Genomic DNA, 21,718 nt, shown 5'->3' on the forward strand with positions numbered 1-21,718 from the left:
GCTGGAGCCCCCCACACCCCAGAAGTGAGATGGAGTAAATGAAAGTCTACATTTTTGCAGACATCAGAATTAATAGGAAATATCTTGGGGAAATAGGGTACCGTACATAACTTTGCAAATCACATTTAACAATAACTCACGTGGTGCTGATTGTTTTAATCTGCTGCTTTATACAATTAATAGCAGTTCTTTTGAACTAATAAAATTAAAATAATATAGGATTATTGGATTCTACTAAAAATAACATTGTTTCATTAGATAACCCCATCCCACCCAATCACCGTTGGCCCAAAAAGCCTCCAGAAAACATTGTAAGTGAAATAACTGTTTCCTTTGCAGATATTCACTGGCTAAAAGTGACTGTAGGTTGCATTGGGAGAATGGGAATTACAGTGTCTTTTGAAATGGTTTGCTTTGTAAACACTGAACTGTACCCAACGTTTTTGAGGTGAGTGCCTTGTCTGGGGACGGCATGATGTGAAAGGCAGCTGTTGAAACTGACAGATATGTTGTATTTTATATTGACTTAACAATTAGTACACAAATGCTCCAGAATTATAGATGTATTGATGTCTAAAGAACATTATGCAAATGGATCACGTAGAAAATTGAATAAAGGACAAGTTAATGCAGGAACAGAACATGCAACTTCTCCCTATACGTTGCGCTGCAAATGGAACATGCAGAGCTGGATTAAAGCAAGATTCTTGTCCTTCAAATCCAGAGGTCAAAAGGGGCTAGAGACAATAATGAATGGGTGAGAAATGGAGAGTCTGTCAGGGGTCTGGGAGAGCAGGAAGATGGAAGTAGAATAAAAGTTTATTTGAGGAGGGGGAGCAGAATTAAGGAGGACTGGGAAGAATCTGGGCTGGTTGAAATTTTGGAAGCCCCAGTGTGTTGGTGGATTGGGGCACCTTTTGGTCTTAAAGGGAAGTGATGAATTTTCCATCCCTTGAAGTCTTCAATTCTATTCTAAGTCAAGACTGGATGCGTTTCTGGAGATATTCTTTAGCCAAACACAAGTTACTTGGCTCAGTACAGGGGTAACTGGATGAAATTTAAGAGCCAATGATATACAGAATAGATGATCTAATGATCCCATCTGGCCTTAAACTCTATGAAACTTAATCTACCATGAACGCTGGCTTTGGATAGCAGTTTTATAAGAGGATTTTAGGTACATGCATTGGTCACCTTCTTAAAACAAAAACAAACAGAAAAACCCCCCAAAAAACCTGAAAGAATCTAAATTTAGCCCATATTATGTAGAAACTGCTAGATTCCCATACGCTCATTTGAAACCTGTATAAAGATCATTCTGCCTATAAGCTCTAGTTAGGAAGCTACTGAAGGCTTTCTTTGGTTTGTTTTTTATGGACATGTACATTAGGCAGACCTTTTGAACATCTCCCTACATTGACAGTCATTTAAAATAATGTAGCTAATATTTTCAAAGTTCTGTTCTATCTGGTGGCAGGTTCTAATCGGACACTCTAGCCTGATTCTCTACTACCTTGAAGTTTATTATTAATCATGTTTATTACAGTAGTGTTTAAGGGCCAGTGAAGAGTAGGGCCCCAGTGTGCTAGGCACTGTACAAACAGAGTAGTAGATGGTCCCTGCCCTGAAAAGTTTACCATCTAAACAGAGAGGATAGAAATGGTGGGTGGGAGGGGTAACTTCATGATATTTTTATTTGGGGGGGGGGATCAGCTAAATGGGAAGGGAAGTGGGGAAGGGAGGGCAGAACAGATTGGAAGAGAGTAAAGAGGGGCAGGTGTGGGGTGAAACTGAGACAGACAGTGAGGGATGAGGAGGGTTGGTGTAGCCAGCCAATCAGCACAAGGCAGAGAGCCTACACGAAACTGTAGAAAGTTCTCTGAATCTCAGGGAATCACTTACTCACACTTATGCAAAAGAGGTGTAAACCTTCCCATGGCTATTTGGTAGGGTTATAGTCTTATGCTACACAAGTGTGAATGACTTCATGAGGAGCAAGGCAGGAGAGAATCAGGACTTATGATTCTATTTTGGTATTTTATTATGGTTAGGCTGCTGAGACCACGGCCTATCATACTGACCAATAGTCTCATTGTTTCCTTGTACTTCCCATCTGTTGTCTCCTGCTTAGATTGTAAGCTCTTTGGGACAGGGACGTTTGTTCTGTTTGCACAGTGTCTAGTGTAATGGAGTCCAGGTTCATGCCTGGGCTTTGAGTCACTGCAGTAATGCAAATAGTTAATCATCACAATTTTATGGCAGAATGTATTCTGTTCCAGCTACAGAACTTTTTCAGACCAATATAATACAATGACTGTTTTGCTGTTCCATCAGGAACCTTGGTGTAATGGTCTGCTCTTCCTTGTGTGATGTTGGTGGGATACTAGCCCCATTCATTGTCTACAGGCTGGCAGAGATCTGGCACGAGCTGCCACTTATAGTTTTTGGTAAGTATTTTCTTACCTTCTTGTGGAGTGTTCCTCAGGTATATTAACCATGCCTCAGTTATCATGACCAACAAATCTGAGAAACTGATTCCAAATCTAGGAGAGAATATTTTTCCCTTCACAAAACCTTCAAATCATAATAAACTAATAGTTCACTTCTGAGTTGTGTATGTAGTCAGAGTCCACTTCCATATATATTTATGGTTTCTTATGTGCTTTTTTTTTTAAAAAAGCTGCAAACTAACAAATGTTGCTTTGACAAGTCGAAGAGGATTGTGAAATTTACCAAAATTTAGATCACATGTCAGTTTGTTGACCGTATTCATTCGAGTCATTTTCTCACTTCTGTGGTTTGGTCTCTGTGTTGAGACAAGATGTTGTCATTTCAAATGGTGCCTGTCGGGTATATTTTATGGATTATTAAGGATGTTGCATACTTCAGTCTTGTCAATATTCTCTTTTTTGATTGGACAACCATGTAATCATCTTTTTAAAAAGGCTATAGACTAGTAAGCAGCCTTCTTCAAAACAGGCTGAAATTTCCTGGAGATTAGTCAATCTAAACTTCAGGCCAGGTACTGCAAAATCTCAAAGTCTTTGGACTAGTGCATTATCGCTAGAAGTCTGTCTTTGAAGGCAATACATTATTTTTAATAAAGAGCATATTTATATTATTTACAAGGGACTTAATAATACATACATTTTAGAATGGGGCTTATGAAAGTTGGTAACCAGGAATTTAGTGAGTGAGAGATTAACTATAATTTTTAAAATCTTGTTCTCATGGTGACAGAGAAATCCAGTACATTTCATGTCGTACAAATATACCGACTATCATTCCTCAAACATGCCTTTCCAACTTGATATATACCATTACAGTACGTAGCGTACAATTAAACTTTAGTATCTATAATTATCTCAGTAATGCCGCAATGACACCCCTGAAAAGCTGTGAACCTGCCTTGTGATAAAAAAATTCTATATACTCATATATATACACATGCGCGCACACTTGCTATAGAGCAAAATTTGGCCCTTTATCTTTGTATGTTAAAAAACAAAATCTCTTCTACCAACTTTGTTGTTTTAATTAAATTCAGCAATTATTATTGCAGCCAGATGGCATCAAATGTATCCTATGATGTGAGTTGGGTTCTAACTTGGTCTTCTCGTGTGTGTTTAATTTGAAGCTGTGGTTGGTTTAATTGCTGGTGGATTGGTGGTGTTGCTGCCTGAAACCAAAGGGAAAATATTACCTGAGACTATTGAAGATGTAGAAAACTTGCATAGGTGAGTCAGGTGGCACATTCAGATTGTTCGAGCTGTTCATGTTTTGAAAAAGAAAAGACTAACAGAAAAAGCTACAATGTAAATGTACATCCAGTGGTTGTCATTGAAATCATCATGGTATCTGTGGCATAGTTACTGCAGTATACTTCTGAGTTCTAGGGATACGAATGCTTTGTAGACAATGGCAAAGCTCATTTTGCATTCAGAAGGTAACTGTAGTGTATAATGGTGACCACTGGATCCCTGGTGTTTAATGGCCTTATGAAAAATGTTCAATTTTGACATCTCCAGCAGGTGCATAGATCCTGTCCCTCCTCCCAACACACCACAAAATCCCGTGAAATTATTATTTTGCACTTTTATTCCAATGGTGATTTTTCTTAGGACTGAGAAGAAAAACAGGTAGATGGACATTGTGTTCTCCAAAAGAAAACTCCTTGCTGCTTCTGATAATTTCTTATTAAATATAAGAATTTATATAATAGTTCTACCCATATTTGATGTTTATAAATACTGTAAATATTAAAATAGTGTGATCTATCTACATATGACTGATGGCAAGATTGTGACCTGGAATTTGCATTATGTACCCTCTCACTGCCTTGCAGTGGCTACCCTGATCATGGGTAGCAGAACAGGAAGGAAAGCAGCCTCCATGGAGATGTTGCATCCCAAACTGGTGCAAGTGGACAGGATGGAGTAGGGAGTGGGAGCCATGACTCTAGCCCTTGAATTTGCTGACTAGCGTAGTTATGCTGACATGCTAGGGGAAGGATGTTGTCAAGTATGGGTCTGGCACAGGGTATAGTAGGGGGAAATGGGTAGGCAGATTGTGACTCTGATAGTTTTACTCAAAATCTTTTCTGCCCAGAGCTATTTTTGGGTTGGCTGGCTACCTTCTCTGCCTCCAGAGCACAGCTTGTTAATTTAGGAAACTTCCGGCTTCAGTTTGTTGCACTGGGAAAACTACTTGCCCGGAAACTGAGAAGAGCAAACGTAGGCCATTAGTTGGACTTTGGATAGCAACATCAGCCTCTCAGACTCATTGTATGACTGACTGACCAAATGCTGTTTGGGCGGGTGGGGGGAGGTTTTTCTTTCCCCCCCTATAGAATAAAAAAAGATGAGTCCTTGTTATCAGCCACTGAGTGCAGTGATGTGAGGCAGCAATGTTTGTTGAGAGGGATAGCAAACATCAGGTCTTTGGGAATAGACAGCTCATTTTCACAACGTCAGAAGTCAGTGACCAGAAGTGCATATGAGGTTAGACGACCTTTAAACCCATGATGACATCTTAAGAATCCAATTAAATTTACTATATATGACACCTATATGAAGTAACAAATAGTATGTGATAAAACTAATATCTGCAGTTTAGGCTATAAGCTATTCAATGCGCTATGTTATTGCTGAATGTGTCTCTTCAGATAGGCAAAGTACCTTAGCAAATTACCTAAGCACATGCCTAATGTTAAGTACATGAGTAGTCACATTGCAATCGATGGGGCTTCACACAGGCTAAAAGTTAAGCTTATGCTTGTGTACCTTTAGATAAAGCATTAAGTCAACAGTTGGTAGTATGTGCTTGATCATATAATAACAAGAAGAAAAAAATTGCAGGATACTCATCCCAAGTGAATTACAAACTGATGTTGAAGTTGAATTAGCATATTGGCTGTTGGGTAAAATTTTCAAGTGTCTAAGCGATTTAGGAGCATAAGACCCATTTTTCAAAAGTGACGTAGGCACTTAAGAGCCTAATTCCAATTAGTCTTACTCCAAAGTGCCTAAATCACTTTTGAAAATGGGATGAAGACATTCTGAAAATGTTACCATTTTATTTAGCTGGTCACTAGTGTTCTGTGTTCCTGGTTATTCTTTGTTTCTGGATATTGCATGCTCTTTTCTCACTTCATCATTGTTCTGATTCCCTTTTTGTTTTTGCTTCATCTTTTTAGGCAAGAAAATCCTCGGGAGAAAATTATCTACCTCCACGTGCAAACACAGGAAGTTGCACACTAGGGTGACTAGACAGCAAATGTGAAAAATCGGCATGGGGGTGGGGGGTAATAGGAGCCTGTATAAGAAAAAGACCCAAAAATCGGGACTGTCCCTATAAAATCGGGACATCTGGTCACCCTATTGCACACTCCAAATGTGATCTGTCTTTGGCACAATAATACAAAAAGAGTTTGTAAATAACACACACTGTAGAACCTTGCTTCCTTTTATGCACCTCTAATCCCTGGTTCCACATACTTAAGATTTTCTTCTGCTTCATTGTCCAAAAGGCACAGCAAGCTACCAAGTACCTTCTTCCCTCTTACCATATTATGGTGTATTTACATTTTAGGACAGTAGTTTTGAAACTTGGTTGCTAATCACATAGACTACACACATATCTATTCAGATACTTGCACTGCCATCATCCCTGTAGTATCTGAGTACTTATTAATACGGAGATTACTTTAGGGTATCTCTACACTGCAATGAAACCCCCGGGTTAGTAGAACTTGAATCAGCTCACCCATGTTAGAGAACTCTGGGCTTGAATGTCAACACTGGTTGATTATTAATCCTACATTAAGATTTTTCTGGGGTTGAACCTGGGCTCTGGCATGAACACTGCAGCACGCTGACCCAAGTCAAACAACCATATCCCAAAGTCCCTAGTGCCCTCCTGAAATGTGGCCACTCTCGTCCTTTGCCTATGATGCACTGTGGGCAAACTTTACTGCCTACTCTGCATGCTACAGAAAGTTTAAACGGCTCATCAACGCAGCCAGCCCAGCAGTCATTTTGATCTTTGTGCTCCCAGCTACTGGAGTCAGCAAGATGGAGGAGGTGGCTTTTGACAAGCTTCTCCTTTTGCCTTCGTTCCTGTGTCAGGAAATGGGCAGAGATTCCGTGAGGTGCTGGTGGATATTTCAGTGGTGTTTTCTGACGCACCAAAGGTACCTGATAGATTTCATGATGGAGCAGGAGCAGGCAGAGGAAGAAGAGTACCCTGGCTTGGCAGACCTGCAGTGGCAAATGCTCCTCAGTACAATCAGCATAGCTGTTGATGCCCCCTACATATACTAGTGCTTTTGAGACAGGGCCACAAGCACAGCCTAGTGGGATCACATCTTTATGCTGACCTGGAATGACCAGCAGTGGGTCTGGCTTACTCCTACCCTCCAGTGTAGATGAGGGCACCCTTGCTGGTCCAGAAGCAGGTTGCTATAATCATCTGGAAGTTGGCTACCCCAGACTGCTTCAGTCTGTTGCCAACCAGTCTGGTGTTGGCCTTGAATAGTGGTTAGTCAATGGCCTCAGCGCAGTTAGAAACCTCCATTCTCTCAAAGCCAGCAGTTACCTAAGGATTATCTTTAGTACCTGCCACCTTGGAGCAAACCTGATTGGTGGTGGTGGTTTCTGAGAGACCTGAAGAAGAGCTCTGTGTAAGCTTGAAAGCTTGTCTCTCTCACCAACAAAGATATTACCTCACCCACCTTGTCTCTCCATGTCAAGGTATCACAGCCAATCCACTGGCTAAAGTCAGCAGGAAGACATCTAGTAATTACTGGTGTCTTCAAGTTATCAGCAGTTCATGGAAATGAAGAGAAACTTTTCATAGTCCCCTATCTAGTCAAAACCACAACATAAAGACAGTGTCTGAGAGGGAGATAAAAGTTCTCCTGTTTCCTGGCATAAGTAGCCTCTAATAAATGGGAGTTAGGAAGAAACTGCTTCTGTAGGCCAGTTATTCCATAATTGTTACTGCAAGGTTTCTCCCACTTCCCTCTGCAACATCTGGTGCCAGCCAATGTCAAAGAGAGGATATTGGACTAGATGGATCACCGCCTGATCCAGTCTGGCAATTCCTGTCTATAGAAGTAGTTTAATAATTGGAGTGACTATTTCATATATTGCATGCCCCTTAGTTTATATACAAGGTGTCAGATGTTTTTCAGTCAGGAAAAGGAATTTTGATGACCCTTTTTGGATGAGAGATTACATTTGTAGAGAGGGAGTTTAACAGTGTTCAATAACTGCTCTTCTAATTGCACTTGATCAGACTGTTTTGCTAAACATAAGAGTTTAATAATCCATTTAAAGCCTCTTACCTCCAACATGTTTATAATCTTTTGAAAGGAGTGTGTTCAAAGGGCTGGGAGATAGGCCTGGAATGTGAGAAGGAATGGGGGTAATCAAAAGCCCTAAACTGCAGAAGAAAGTAATGTGGAGTAGGATAATATTGGAGAGACCCACAGTGAATGTGGGTAGAGCTGGGTGGAGGAAAGTGGAGATGGCAGAAGGTCAGAGGCATGGAGATGGGTAAAGAAGAGAGCAGAATAAATGTGTGCTGCTTCCTTCACTGCTTCCAACCTCCAGTTATAAGCCCCCCCTTTTTTTTTGTTCAGCTAGACTAACTGAAAACTAGATGCACCTAGGAAGCATTTGAATCTGAACTGGTAAATCTCTTCATGCTGCATATTGAGTTGAAGCAGCCCTTCAGCTAGGCTAAAGGAAGGCAATGGCTAAAATCCAGGTATTCCCTCCCCCCCCACCCCCATATCAGAATCCTGGACTTTTATCATAGCCAATCCCAGGATTTGGGGAAACTGGGTGCAGGAGCAAGAAGGAGGACGTTTGAATCTCTGTAATCTCCTCCCCAGGCGCTGGCTCTGGTGTGAAGTCTTCTCTGGGTCATCTCCTAGCACTAGGAGGCAGCAGAGGCCAGGCTTCTTCAGTTTCCCTCCTAAAGAAGAAGGCAGAACAATTTGTCCTCCCTGGACACTCAATTACAGACCTAAAAGTCAGAATTATTCAAAAAAAACCCTTCAAAAACAGACTTCAACGAGAAACTGCAGAATTGGAATTAATTTGCAAAACTGGACACCATTAAATTAGGCTTGAATAGAGACTAGGAGTGGATGAGTCATTACACGAACTAAAAACTATTCCCCCATGCTAATGTTCCCCCTACTGTTATTCACACCTTCTTGTCAACTGTTTGAAATGGGCCATCCTGATTATCACTACAGAAGTTTTTTTTCTCCTGCTGATAATAGCCCCCCTTAATCGATTAGTCTCGTTAGTTGGTATGGCAACACCCATTTTTTTCATGCGCGCGCGCGCTCTCTCTCTCTCTGTGCGCGTGTGTGTGTGTAATCTCTTCCTACTGATTTTCCACTGCATGCATCTGATGAAGTGGGCTTTAGCCCATGAAAGCTTATGCTCAAATAAATGTGTTAGTCTCTAAGGTGCCACAAGTACTCCTTGTTCCAATTTGTCTCTGTTCTCTAGGTTTTGATGCTGCCCTGTGGGTGACATGGGGAATGAAGAAGTGCTAGGCACCTTCTCTCGGTCTCTTCTAGAAGCAGGGAATAAGCCAATTCTAGACTCATCTGGATTCCCTCTCCTGACCGAAAGCCAGGGAGAAGTTCAGACTTAATTCACTGCAGATTTGGGAGTTGGGATTCTCTTGATGAGGCCCTCAGCTCCAAGGTAATGGACCATTTCAGCACATAAGGGAAGGCAAGCAAACCTTGCCCACCTCTGCTGCGCTGCAGGGAAATCCTGGAAACAAAATAAACCTGATTGTGAAATCCTGGTGTAATGCAGCGTGGCTGTAAGGCTGTGTGATTGCATCTGTGGGTCAGCCCCTGCAAAGAATCCAACAATTCTACAGATCCGAGAGCTAATGATTATCCTGGAGCTAAATGCTGGAGGCATATGTCTAGTGATGTTGTATGTGGATATGAACTCACTGTGGCAGGAGAAGTGGGGTTTGACTGGTGGGTGTGGCACGGATGATAGTCTTAAAAACAGTTATCTCCCATGCAGACAGGGACGCTCTGTCACAACTTGGGGAATCTTCAGGTCTAGAGGCAGTTAGTTACGAAGTGAACACTAGCAGCATGTATACTCCAGTCCTAAGCCAACGTTAGATGGCTTCTAAAGACTCGCCTTGCATTTGTTTAAACTTTCTATTTGTTTTCTACAGGGGATGTTTTAAATCCTTTCAACATGGATGTGCTGGGCAGGGGCCTCGCTTGCTCAAACTTTTTTGATGAGATATTTCTCTAATAGCTCTTTTCCTGAAGAACAATAAGTTCCCGCACACAGTGTGGGTGAAGAACAATGCTGATTTTATTTATTTATTTATTTGGTCTGAGGCGTCGTCAGACCATTCTACACATCTCTTCCTTCGGGCCTGAATTGTGGCTCGGAGTTGGGAGCGATCAGAAGGTAAACACAAAGCCACAGATTAAATCACATGTGAGATGATGGATGTGATCAGAACCACGTACAGGAGGAGAGCTACGCTTGGCTTTACAGTACCAGGGTGTATGGGGGATCCTTCAATCACAGAAGCCCTACTGTCATGATTCCCCAACTTCTCAATATTTCAAAAACCTGGAGATCTCTTGTGGCCCATCTCTCTCCTAGTCCTGATCTCACAGCTCTCCCGTGGTACTTACAGAGCAGGGTTATGTGAAACAGTAATATTAGGAAAGCAATGAGGCTAGATGGGCATGAACTTTCTTTAACACAATGGGAGCAGCTTCTTGGTACCATCCGCCCACATCCATTTGGTGTCTGTCTCCTCTCCTGAACTGAACGCCTTTACAAAGGTCAGTAATGACTCACCAGGTGTACTGCAGCCCCTTCTCTGCTCTGTTCTCTCCACTTTACACTTTGGCTCTGCGTATTCCTTGTTTCCCCTCCAAATTTTGTATTCTCTGCTTAGTTGATTCTGGTGGAATTTCTATCAATAAAGCCTTGAAGATACCATACAGGACTCGGAGAGCTGTTTATTTTTGAAATAGTTGGCCTACAAATAACCTCTGGAAACCGTAAGGCCATGTCTACACTAGGGAGCTTACAGCAGTACTGATGCAGCTTCACTGCTGTAAGATCACTCATGTAGCCACTCTATGCCGATGGGAGAGAGCTCTCCTGTCGACATAATACAACCACCCCTACGAGCAGCAGTAGCTAGGGCAGCGGCAGATTTCACGCTGCCACTTACGCTGGTGAAATGTATGTTGCTCGGGGGAGGGGGGTGTGTTTTTTCACACATCTGAGCAACATAAATTTTGCCAATGTAAGTGATAGTGTAGACATGGTCTAAGCGTCCTGGACTGAGCTACAGATAGTAGCAATGATCAGTGGTGGAAGACAGATGTGTGTCACAGATGCAGCTCTGTGGATGATAACCAGTGGTCTGTTGTCTTAAGGATGTGTAGCAAGTATTAGAGCAGATAAAGAAATTATGACAGTAGATGGTGTGTGTCATATAAATGTTCTGTTTTCAGTCTATTAATGTGTCCTCAAAGGCTGGCCCTGGGAGAAGCAGCTCTTTAATTTAATTAGGTGCAACTTCTGTTGTTGAAACATGCAAGTAAATCACTTCTTTTTTGTGCTTTCTTTGTCTGTGGAAACAAAACAGAAAAGGTAATTGGGAGGAATAAGGAAAAGAACAGGTGCTCCCCCAAGGAACAAAAAGAAGCGTGTCTTCTACTCTGATTAAATTAAACGAAAAACTAGTTTGTGGTTGGCAAATAAAAAAACCGAATCTCTGAATTCTTTTCCAGACACAAACAGAGGAACTAACCTGCAAAGGAATCAGATTGTTCTAAGGTCCCCTTGCATTGTCTATTTCATAGCAAAATATAGGCCTTTATAAGAAACAACCAGGTGCTTTTCATTTAAAGGACTGTAAGTTTGCACCAAGTCGTAAAGAATGTATTCAAACTTCCCAGCTAGGCTACACACCTTTTCTCACACTCCCCTGTGACTGCTTTGGAGTACACATTGTATGCAATTAAATATGGATTGGCGGAGAAAACTGTTTTAACAGTGATTTGTGATCAAGCTAACAAAATGCAGGAAATGCCAACCGAGGACTGACATTCAGCACGAATGCTAGAGCTATCAATAGTGTGTTAGCCTTTACTTTCTGATTTTTCCTCCATTTTGCTGGTGTTACTGTTTAATTTAAACAGTGTTTTGTGTTGCTGAGAGAAATAATTCCCTGGGATGTTTTATAAAGCATAGATTTTTATCTAGAGTTCTGTCTGAGCAAAAATATATGCAAGTAAAAAGGTTGGGGGTTTTTGGTTTTTTTTTTTTTTTTTGTCTATTATATGGCATCAAGTTTTAACAAGGTGATTTAACATTGGAACAAGCTGCCAAAGGTTGTGGCGGATTCTCCATCTCTTGAGGTCTTCAAGACTAGATGCCTTTCTGAAAGATCTGCTTTAACCAAACACAAGTTACTGGGCTCAGTACAGAAGTAATTGGATGAGATTCCATCACCTCTGATACACAGGGCCTCAGACTTGATGATCTAATGGTCCCTTCTTATCTTAATTTATGAAAATGTATACATGATAAAAAGTAGCTCCAGCTACTGAGAAACTACTAACTTTGTTTTCACATATATAGCTATATTATACATACACACACACACACACACACACACACACACACACGAAGTTAAAAGAGCATTCAGGTTGCAAAGTTAACCACGCAAAATTTAGGAAATTTGCCTGTGGAACCTTAATTTGGCCCCTTGTGCCTATGCATTATGAGATTGTCTGTCTTTAATTACATGATCACATATTAATTTGTTTAGAGTCGTTATCTTTTGTGGACAATCACTGGAAGGTGATTGAATCACACACTTTGCCAGGGGGTTTCACAGTATTTGCTGAGAGCAAAGAAATGGTGAGACTTGGGAATCTTGGGTTCCATTCCAGGCTCTAGAGGGCACAGACTTTTCTGCCAATTCCCCCTCTACCCCCTTTCCCCCCCGCAATGTGATCCCTTCAGCCTCACATGCTCCAGCCTGCCCCATGCCAGTCCTATATATTTCCCACCCTTGACTCCTTGCACCAGTTCCATTCTCCTTACCTAGCTAATCTGAGTTTACATTCTTTAGGCTTCTCATCCTAGTTCCAGTCTATGTGCCCAGTATATCCTAGTTTCGCCTCTCCTGACCCCGCCCTTGCCCAGCCAATCCCAGTCTCCCCGCCCAACTTCTAAACCATTATGCTTCTCTACCCCATATTGGCTCCAATTGCCTCCACATATTCCCCATCCACACTGACTCCCACTCCCTATTTCCCTACTCTTGGGCTCCTTGTCTAATCTCTGAGTCCTTCCCTTGTTTCCTTGTCCCAGTCTCTTTGCCCAGCCAGTCCCAGTTTTCCTCTGGCTACTCATCAGATCTCTCTCCTCACCACCTTCTCTTCACCCTGACTGTTTCTCAGGCCCAGTCGCCCTGCCCAGACAATCTGTCTTCCACCATCTACTGGCTCCCAGTCCCCCTAGACCCCACTTCCAGCCCCGTCTCCTTGCTCAGACAGTCTCCCCAGCCAGGGTTCCTTGTCCTAATCTACAGCCACTGCTTTTGTTCCCTCCGAATCTGTTTTTTTGTCTGGCTTTTGTCCCTGTTGCATTTGAATCAAACACCTTCTTGAGCAGCGGGTCACTGAGAGCGCAGAAAGTCAGGGTCCTTACTCTCAGTTCAGGTGCTGGGGCCTGGCCCAGCCCCACAGCAGCTCAGAGCTGCAAGTGCAGCAAAAGTCCTGCTTGGCCCCAGGCTGGAGCATGCCCAGTGCAAACCGAATCTTTGGGGAATTTACTTGAGAGTCTCAACAGAGCATGTGCAAACTGCAGTTTTTCAAAGACTTATAATTTGGCCGCCTTTGGGCAGATTTTCCTCAGAACAGCACAAGGCCTGTCCCTGACACAAAGGCCACCACTACCAAATTCCTTGCCCCAAAGCATGGGGATGATAGAGCTTTGTAAAGAGAGGGTACAAGAATTTTTTAACATGGGCAAAATGTTTCCCACTAGCTTCATTCTTGGAAATGGCTGAATCATTTCTCCCCGAAATTTGGCCAAGTTACAAACAACTAAAACCAGGGTCTTATAGTGCAAAGAGTCAGGAAACCCCAATCATAGGCAGCCTGCCAGTCCCAGCTTCCTATTTCAGAGATATGATGTTGCCATTTAATCATCATGGCATATGAATAGCTTCTTGGAGGGTCAAATTCACCACTATCCGCTTGTTCCTTCTCCTTATTCTCTTCTTTCCCCATCAGCCACAGCCGGGCCTAAATGGAAGTGAATAGCGCCACATTCTTAGCTGATGTCAATGGAGCTATGCCATTGCTATGCTATGAGAAACTGGCCCGTAGGGTTTAAAGAGAGAGTGCATGAACATGGGCTGGGTGAATACCACGCTGTGTTTTCCAGGAGTATTTGCACACATTGGCTTCAGCCCTGCTTGTTCTTTTTTAATGGGAGCTGTCCGTGAGCATTTGAGCAACTATTTTATTTGCACAAATGCATATAAAAAGGGGAAAACACATGGTAAACCGGCCCTACTACACTTATGGCACATTTTAAGTTGGCATCCATTAGTATTCTGAGTGGAAAGGATATATCAAGCAGTGTCTAAACTATATCAAATGTAATTAGGGACTGTTTCCCCCAAACTCCTTGCCCTGCATAAGGGCAATTAAATAAGCCAAACAAGAACCTGACTTTACCTTGCACAGCTATGACCTCGGCTTGAGTGTGGTTTCCCTGTCACTGAACAAAATGAGATGTGAACTCTGAACCCAGCCAATGTACCTTACGCTAGTCCAGCTTTTCCCTAGGAATGCTGCCTTTGCGTCTTTTATGTAACTTTTTTCCTGGTGGTAGAAAAGGTGAATCGGCTGCCAAAACTCACTGCCAAGGCCCTTTCCTACTACAAAGACACGACACTGAATTAAGCCCTGGGTTCAAAAGTCACCTCTAGCTCTTCACTGTTCCCTTTTATCCATGACCGCTGCTATTGCTGTGACAGCAAAGACTTCATTCCACATACCTACAGACAAAAGTTTGCTGCCTCTCAGTATGTAACGCACGTCACTGTATTGAACAGCCAACATCAAGGTCACAGCATTTCAAATTCCACGTAAAACAAATTTCCTTTCAGATATATACTTGTGTACAGCTCGAGTAGATCATGCAGTGTAGCCATGATACTGCTATCCAAAGGCCAGCTAATGACCTCTATTATTTGTTCTTGGAATCCTGGTAGGCAGGAAGTACTGTAGTGCTTTGCGATTGCAGCAACAATCAATCTGAAAATAACAAAATGTTTGGTAGAGAGAAAGGGATGGCAACTCAAAATGATCTGAACCATAAAGTGGACCATTGGGAGAAACGAAAACAGATGCCAATATTTTGTAGTTGTGAAATACTGTATCACTGTGACTCCTGATGTGGGTGTGGTATGACATGTTACATTTAACACACAAACTAGCCAAACAACTACAAATTTATTGGAATACCTAGGAATAAGGATTCCACCCTCTCCACATTTTGTTAAAACAAGCCTAAGAATAGCAATGACATTGGGAGCCTGGATTAAATAAAATGGTATAATTTAAAATCTGCTATCCTGCCAACCCAGTGGAAAAACTTTGCGTAGTCTTTTCAGGTATTACACTGTGCCTGCAGTCTTCTGCATTTCTGGGGCTGCAAAGAAGACCAACAACAGATCCTTCCAGGGATGTACAGTGAAATGTTGTTCTGAGGCAGATTTTGTTAAGAAGGTTTGATACACATTTCTCTCAGGCTGGATGGTACTGTACCTGTGCATGTTTTCAGCATCTTCTATGGTTTCAGGCAAAGTTTTCCCTTTGGTCTCAGGTAGGAGCAGCACTAGTCCACCGTCGATTAAACCAACCACAGCTTGGAACAAAGATCATGCAAAAGGATTAAATTTGATACAAAATACAAAGTGAGCATTACATGGTTTAATATTCATTTGCAGCAATGATTATGAATTTGAGTCAAAGCTGCCTCTGCTGAATGAGTAAGAAGGCTTTAAAGAAAAGCAAATGGCTTCTGGTTTTTATCCAAGTTCCATTTTTTCAGTAGGCACTGCTCTTGTTACCAAGGCCCTTCTGAGATGAGAAAAGAGAGGCTGGGCCACTATCTCAGCTGTGGCTTAGCCCCTGCACCCCTCAGAGGGAACAAAGGAGCCAGATTCTGGCTCCAGCAGGCCAGCTGAGAATCCCTCTGGTGAGGGGATGCTCCTGTGCCACCAGCTGCCTCTTCCCCACTTGTTGGCAGAGGAGGTGAACTTGGAAAGGGAAGGGGTGGCACTCTGCTACATCAGTCCTCCACTGGAGTCTGACCCCTTCGGGACCATGTGCCAGTGGTGAAGGCCTAGCCTAATTTAGCTGGTGTATCTAACATATTGCAATCATCTCAAACAAAACTCCAACACTGAGCCCACAGTGAAAGAAAATTAAGTGATTCAGGGCATTTCTAAGCCAGAGCATTTAGTGAATCTTTCTGTCATGAGAACAATAGGGAAAAATACACTATATCTCCTAGTGCACAATATTGTCTACTAGGAAAGTTCTCTTACACAATTAGCGAATGAGGAGACCTCACTCTGACTCCATCCCTTTGCCTAGGCAATATGTTTCTTCCCTCCCACAACCACCCATCCTAAATCCTTCAGACCACCCACTTTCCATGAAGTGTTGCAGAGTCTCGTCTGCTGCTGCACACGCTGCCTGTTAAATGTTCCATGAGCTGGATACACCTCCAACATTGTTGCTTGGGTGCTAGGGAACTATAGTGCTTTCCTTAGCCCTATCTAGGGCTTGGAGTCCTTTGGAGAATCATCACTGGCTGCTGTGGGGAGTAGGCTGTGGTGAATTGGCTGTTTCCCTCACCTAAGGACTCATGGAAGCAACTGGCCAGTATTCATGGACAGCCCAGTAGGCCAAGAGGTAAGGAAGCATGGTCGAATGGTTAGGATGCTGACTTAGGAGACCAAGATTCAATTCTCTGCTCTGCCACAGACTTTCTACCTTGCATAAATCACTTGGGGAAGTGTCCCCTTCTGTCCATGCTTTAAAAAGGATGTTGATAAATTGGAGCGGGTTCTAAAAAGTGCTACGAGAGTGATTTGAGGTCTGGAAAAATCTGTCCTGCTGAGATACACTGAATAAATTCAGCTCCTTTTAGCCTAATGGAAAAGGTTAAGAGGCGACTCACTGGTTCATGGTCTCTAAGTACCTACATGGGGAAGAGATTTCTGATGGTAGTGTGCTCTTTATCGGTCAAAAGCATTCCATGATCCAATGGATGGAAGCTGAAGCTAGACAAATTCAGCTAGAAATAAGATACAATTTTTTTTATGTTGAGGGCAACTAACCATGGGAATAATTTACTTAGGATATAGTAAATACAGAAACAAGGTAGGTGAGGTAATATTGTTTATTGGACAACTTCTGTGGGTGAGAGAGAAACTTTTGCACTTACACAGAGCTCTTCTTCAGGTCTGGGAAACTAACTTGGTGTCACTGCTATATAAAAGGTTGAACAGATTGTGCAGCTGTAACTCTGAGTGCTTTTTCCAGACCTGAAGAAGAGCTCTGTGTAAGCTTGAAAGCTTGTCTTTCTCACAAACTGAAGTTGGTCCAATAAAAGAGATTATCTCACCCACCTTGTCTCTTTAATATGCTGGGACGAACACGGCTCCAGCAACACTGCATATAGTAAATACAGTCACTCTACAATACAGAACTCTTACCAAAAACGACAAGTGGCAGCTCATGCCAGATCTCTGCCAGTCTGTAGACAATGAATGGAGTTATGATCCCACCAATATCACACATGGAAGAGCAGACAAGTACTCCCAGGTTCCTAGAAAATATATGTACATGAAATGTTCCCCCATTATTAATTTGTTTAAAAAGCATTCTGCAGCTATTCACTTAAGCATTTTTAGCAATGCATACAGAAGAGTAGGCAAGCCATTCCTGTTAACAATACCAGGAGGGATGTGCCTAATCTGTTGCCTATTGCAATGGTAATGTCCCCACCGGGATATAATGAGAACATAGTAGGCACTAGTGGGTTGTCCAGAAGAACTTAGGAATTGGTTTGTGCACTAGGCATTGGTCTGAGACCTGATCTTATTTAACATCTTCATTAATGATCTGGGCAGAGGGGATAAATATCTTGTTAATGAAATTCACAGATGATATAAATTGGGAAGAGTTGCAAAGATTGGTGAGGAAATAAAATAATAAAAAGGAACTTTAAAAAGTTCACCTCTGATTGGGCTAATAATAACCAAGAGTAATAGGATGCAGTTAATAAAAAAAAAAAGGGTGAAACGTCAGGCAAATCTTCCAGTGAGATGTACTAGGAAATGCAAGTGCTCCTTAGGTGGTGCAATGGAAGCCCCATGGTTTTGAAGACATAAATCTAGACTGGATAAAGCACTACAAAAAACACTCTAAGAGATGGACAAATGTCCTGTAGGTTTTCTGTTCTTCCTTGTATAATACCTTCATTTAATCAGGTTTTTTTGGAGGGGAGGGGAAAACGATGAGGCCAGAGGAGGCATTGAAATGATTTGTGACATACACTTCAGAAACCTGCCACCTTTAGTCTGTGGCACTGTCCTCCAAGTAGTGTGAACTGAGGGAGGAGGAGGCAAGGGCAGAGAACAGAACCTGGGTGTCTTATGGCACCATGGCGTGCTAGTTGCTGGTTATCGGGCTGCTGTTCACATTGTTTGAAAAAAAATTTTTTTGGTGTATTTTGTAAATGCAAAATCACTTTGTTTGGGCACTACATGGCCAGCAGCTTCCCCTCCTGTAGCAATAGCCTCCAGCCAGCCTCCATTGGCAATCCTCAGGCCCCAATCATTCTCTCCTGGCTTGCTTCCACTAGATCTCTGATGCTGCAGCTTTTTCATTCTTCATTGGCTCCTTTTTCGCCATCTTCTGGGTGCAGCCTTTCGGCATCACCACAGCTACAGTCCTGAATCAGTCTTAAAATCAGCCAGTGCCAAAAGTGTTTCACGTCCCTGGCCTAGATGCTAAATATCCATCTATAGAGTGATTATTCTCAAATCCAATCCTGTGTTTTGTGGTATTTGAAACAACTTTTGCAGTGAATGTTCTACATGGAGCTCTGCTCCATTGGGCCATGCAATGTATTTGGATAGGTTAAGGTGGCCCGCTGTACTGTTTAATTTTGAATAAAACTTCTGTCATTTGATAGACACACTATTCTATTTTTTCTACTGTGCAGTCTGTGGCTCTAACATGTTTCTGTGATACTCTTGAATCAGTAAAGAGAGACACTTTGCACTCTTAGCCATCACCTTGTATGCTGGATTCATAGAAGACGGTGCACCCACCTGAGAAATGTTGGGTACAGTTCTGCATTTACTAGGCAAACCATTTCATAGCACATGGTAATTCCCATTCTGCCCAAGCAAGCTGTAGTAATTTTTAGCCAATAGATATCTGGAAGGAAGTCACATGTTAGCATTACAGTGGTGGTTGTTTTTTTTCTGATAGTGTCATAAAAGAGTATGAAAGATTGCATTTAGTGAAAACCATACAGCACAGGAACCCCACAGGGGCAGCTATGAATGGGTTCTCCTTTCACCCCATATCAGTTTACAATACTAGTACTTCAGAGCATTTTAAGCATTTTAGATTTGTCAGTGTGCTGTACAATCATAAAGTAACTGACCCCCACAACACTCCTGGGAGGTAGGGTAAGTAGTGATCTCTTACTTTCCCTATTTGTAAAATGAAGGCAGCAAAGATAGTCACTTCTCCAAGGGTCACACACACGGACCTAGGATTAGAACTCAGGATGTCCTAGCTCTCGCCACAAATGTAATTGATTAGCCTACATCCCCTCCTCGTATAAACCATGAAGTGTCCGATCACTGTTTTAAAATGAGTTTGTTCTGTCAGCTGAGCTCAGTTTTTGGGCTGTATGTAAAACTTCAGGGAGGATGTATTATGTCTTAAGTGACTAGTAGACCTGAGACTATACATATAAAAGAGTATATTAAATCTTGTAAGAGCCTGGTGTCTCTCACTGGGCTTGTCCATCAGATTAGGTCTGTACAAGTTCTTTGTGTGTGTGCAGATCCAAACTTTGGGGTGTGCAAAGACATGGCTGCCCAAAACAGTGTGCTTGTGAACTTGCATGTGCAAACTTACAGGCTGAGTTGATGCCATTTGGGAAATTTAGCCCATTATGTGCCCCGTTTTTCAACAGTTGCGTTATTAAAAAGCAATTAGAGAGGGGAAAAATGATTGGTAATTTTTATCTTCACCGATGTTTGTGAGGAAAATACCTATAATTTGTTTCCACTGAATTGCAACACTGATGTGGACTATAATAGCAAAAGTGGTCTTTTCAGTTCTCCAGAACAAGAACGAACACACACACACTCTCTCTCTCAGGGGTAACAGTGACACAGACTAACAAAAACTTGAGTAACTCACTGTCTGGGATGAAAGCTGTAAGAAGGCAAGCAGCCCCTGCCACCAGATTTGCTGCAGCCCAGGGATAGCGACGGCCAATGCGATCAACTGTGAGTATGAGTATGAGGGCAGCTGGGAATTCTACCAGTGCAGAATAGAAGAAATCCAGATAAATGTTCCCACCAGCAATCCCCATGTGCATGATGAGCCCCTGGTACAGAACAGAGCTTGTGAACCTAGGCAGAGAGCAGAGTGCAACTGAAGCCAAGTTTGCAAAGGGATAGATTATTCAAAGAATTAAGATGCATTGCCAGTCAAGGGCCATATGGGGAAAACAGCCAAAGTAACTATGTGTGGGAGGGGTTGGGGGTGGTCTAATGCTTTGAAATGAAAACTGCGTTACCCTCCCTTACCAAGTGTACATCAAAATGAGTGTATGTTTCCTTATCTGAGGTGTTCTGACCAGGTCTAGAAATGAAGGGCTCAGCTTTTCCCCATCTTCCTCTTCAGGGTTGAGACTCTAGGAAAGAACCAGAGGGACATTAAGAAAGAGGTTAGGGGGTGAGAGTCTGTGGAGTTTGGCCTTGTTTATTTTCATTGAATCAACATAAACATCATTGTTTCTGGAATTTTTCATTTACCAATTAAGAGTCTGTCTGCAAAGTAACCAAAAACCGAGGGGAATTGTGAACACTTAAACAGCCCACCCTTTCCCCCAGCTGTCTGTCTGTACCAAAGCCACCTCATTAAATGAAGTAACATTTATTTTTAAAAACGATAAATAAATAAGATACTTTGGAATGTTCAGTCAGATGTGATCTGGTTGGTTGAATGCTGCTTGATACTTTATAAGAGGAAGAACTCATTTTGGCTATTGGAATAGTTATAGGAGTCTCCATTCATGTGAGTATGTTGTTTTAATATCCGAGGCTTTCACAAAAAGACAACCACTCAACTCCTCTTTGCAGAGTTGCAGCACTTTGGCTTGTCATTTTGCTCCCTGGTCTGGATTCAGAGCAATCCTAAATATATAGCATTGTTTGCTTGTAATTACACACCCAGGAAAAAAATACATGATCACCTGTAAAGAGGGAGGCACCTTTTTCCCATTTCCCTTGGCAATACGGTTAATAATTTTCATGGCTTTGTCATTTCTCTGTTGAGCTATCAGCCACCTGGGTGACTCTGGCAGACACCTGCAACACAAGCAACCAGGCACAGGTACGTGGAAACAAAATATATGTCACTGTAACACTGTTTATTCAAACTAAATTGAGTTTCTGTTGATAGGACATTAAGGGGTACAGGACACCCATAACTCCAGCTGAAGCCGTGGGGGGAAGGGGGTTGAGGATGCTTAGCTACTCTCAGGTTCATCATTTCATCGTTTCCAAGGTCACAAGGGGCCACTGTGATCATCTACTCTGTCCTCTTGTAAAACATAGGCCAGAGAACTCCCCCAAAATAATTCCTAGAGCACATCTTTTATAAAAATGTTCAATCTTGATTTAAAAATTGCTAGTGATGGAGAATACCCCACAACCCTTGGTAAATTGTTCCAGTGATTAATTATCTCACTGTTAAAAAAAATTGCATCTCTTTTCCAGTCTGAATTTGTCTAGTTTTAACTTCCAGCCATTGGATCTGTGTAGATTGAAG

General features: G+C 42.2%; 2 protein-coding genes across 7 annotated transcripts in view; one reads left to right on the plus strand and one right to left on the minus strand.

Annotated features, from left to right (window-relative positions):
- The window catches only part of LOC141985030 (solute carrier family 22 member 2-like), a 32,673-nt gene extending 22,362 nt beyond the window's left edge, over positions 1-10,311 (plus strand). For 2 of the 4 annotated variants that reach the window (XM_074948718.1, XM_074948720.1), the window contains exons 8-12: positions 340-448; positions 2,335-2,447; positions 3,638-3,737; positions 5,696-9,230; positions 9,730-10,311. In XM_074948718.1, the coding sequence (XP_074804819.1) occupies positions 340-448; positions 2,335-2,447; positions 3,638-3,737; positions 5,696-5,759 (386 nt within the window). In that variant the 3' untranslated portion in view covers positions 5,760-9,230; positions 9,730-10,311. The remainder of the gene's footprint in view (positions 1-339; positions 449-2,334; positions 2,448-3,637; positions 3,738-5,695; positions 9,231-9,729) is intronic. The other 2 variants (XM_074948717.1, XM_074948719.1) reach the window with 2 other exon arrangements.
- Positions 1-21,718, minus strand: part of LOC141985029 (solute carrier family 22 member 2-like) — a 42,263-nt gene that overhangs the window by 5,952 nt on the left and 14,593 nt on the right. The window contains exons 5-11 of one of the 3 annotated variants that reach the window (XM_074948716.1): positions 21,141-21,255; positions 20,473-20,579; positions 20,081-20,295; positions 18,970-19,078; positions 17,347-17,459; positions 15,386-15,485; positions 8,330-8,481 (exon numbers count right to left, since the gene is read on the minus strand). In XM_074948716.1, the coding sequence (XP_074804817.1) occupies positions 8,430-8,481; positions 15,386-15,485; positions 17,347-17,459; positions 18,970-19,078; positions 20,081-20,295; positions 20,473-20,579; positions 21,141-21,255 (811 nt within the window). In that variant the 3' untranslated portion in view covers positions 8,330-8,429. Of the gene's footprint in view, positions 1-8,329; positions 8,482-9,836; positions 11,162-15,385; positions 15,486-17,346; positions 17,460-18,969; positions 19,079-20,080; positions 20,296-20,472; positions 20,580-21,140; positions 21,256-21,718 lie in introns of those variants that run through there. The other 2 variants (XM_074948715.1, XM_074948714.1) reach the window with 2 other exon arrangements.

The sequence above is a fragment of the Natator depressus genome, chromosome 3 (assembly GCF_965152275.1).
Source record: "Natator depressus isolate rNatDep1 chromosome 3, rNatDep2.hap1, whole genome shotgun sequence".
In the NCBI taxonomy this organism is placed as follows: Eukaryota; Metazoa; Chordata; order Testudines; family Cheloniidae; genus Natator; species Natator depressus.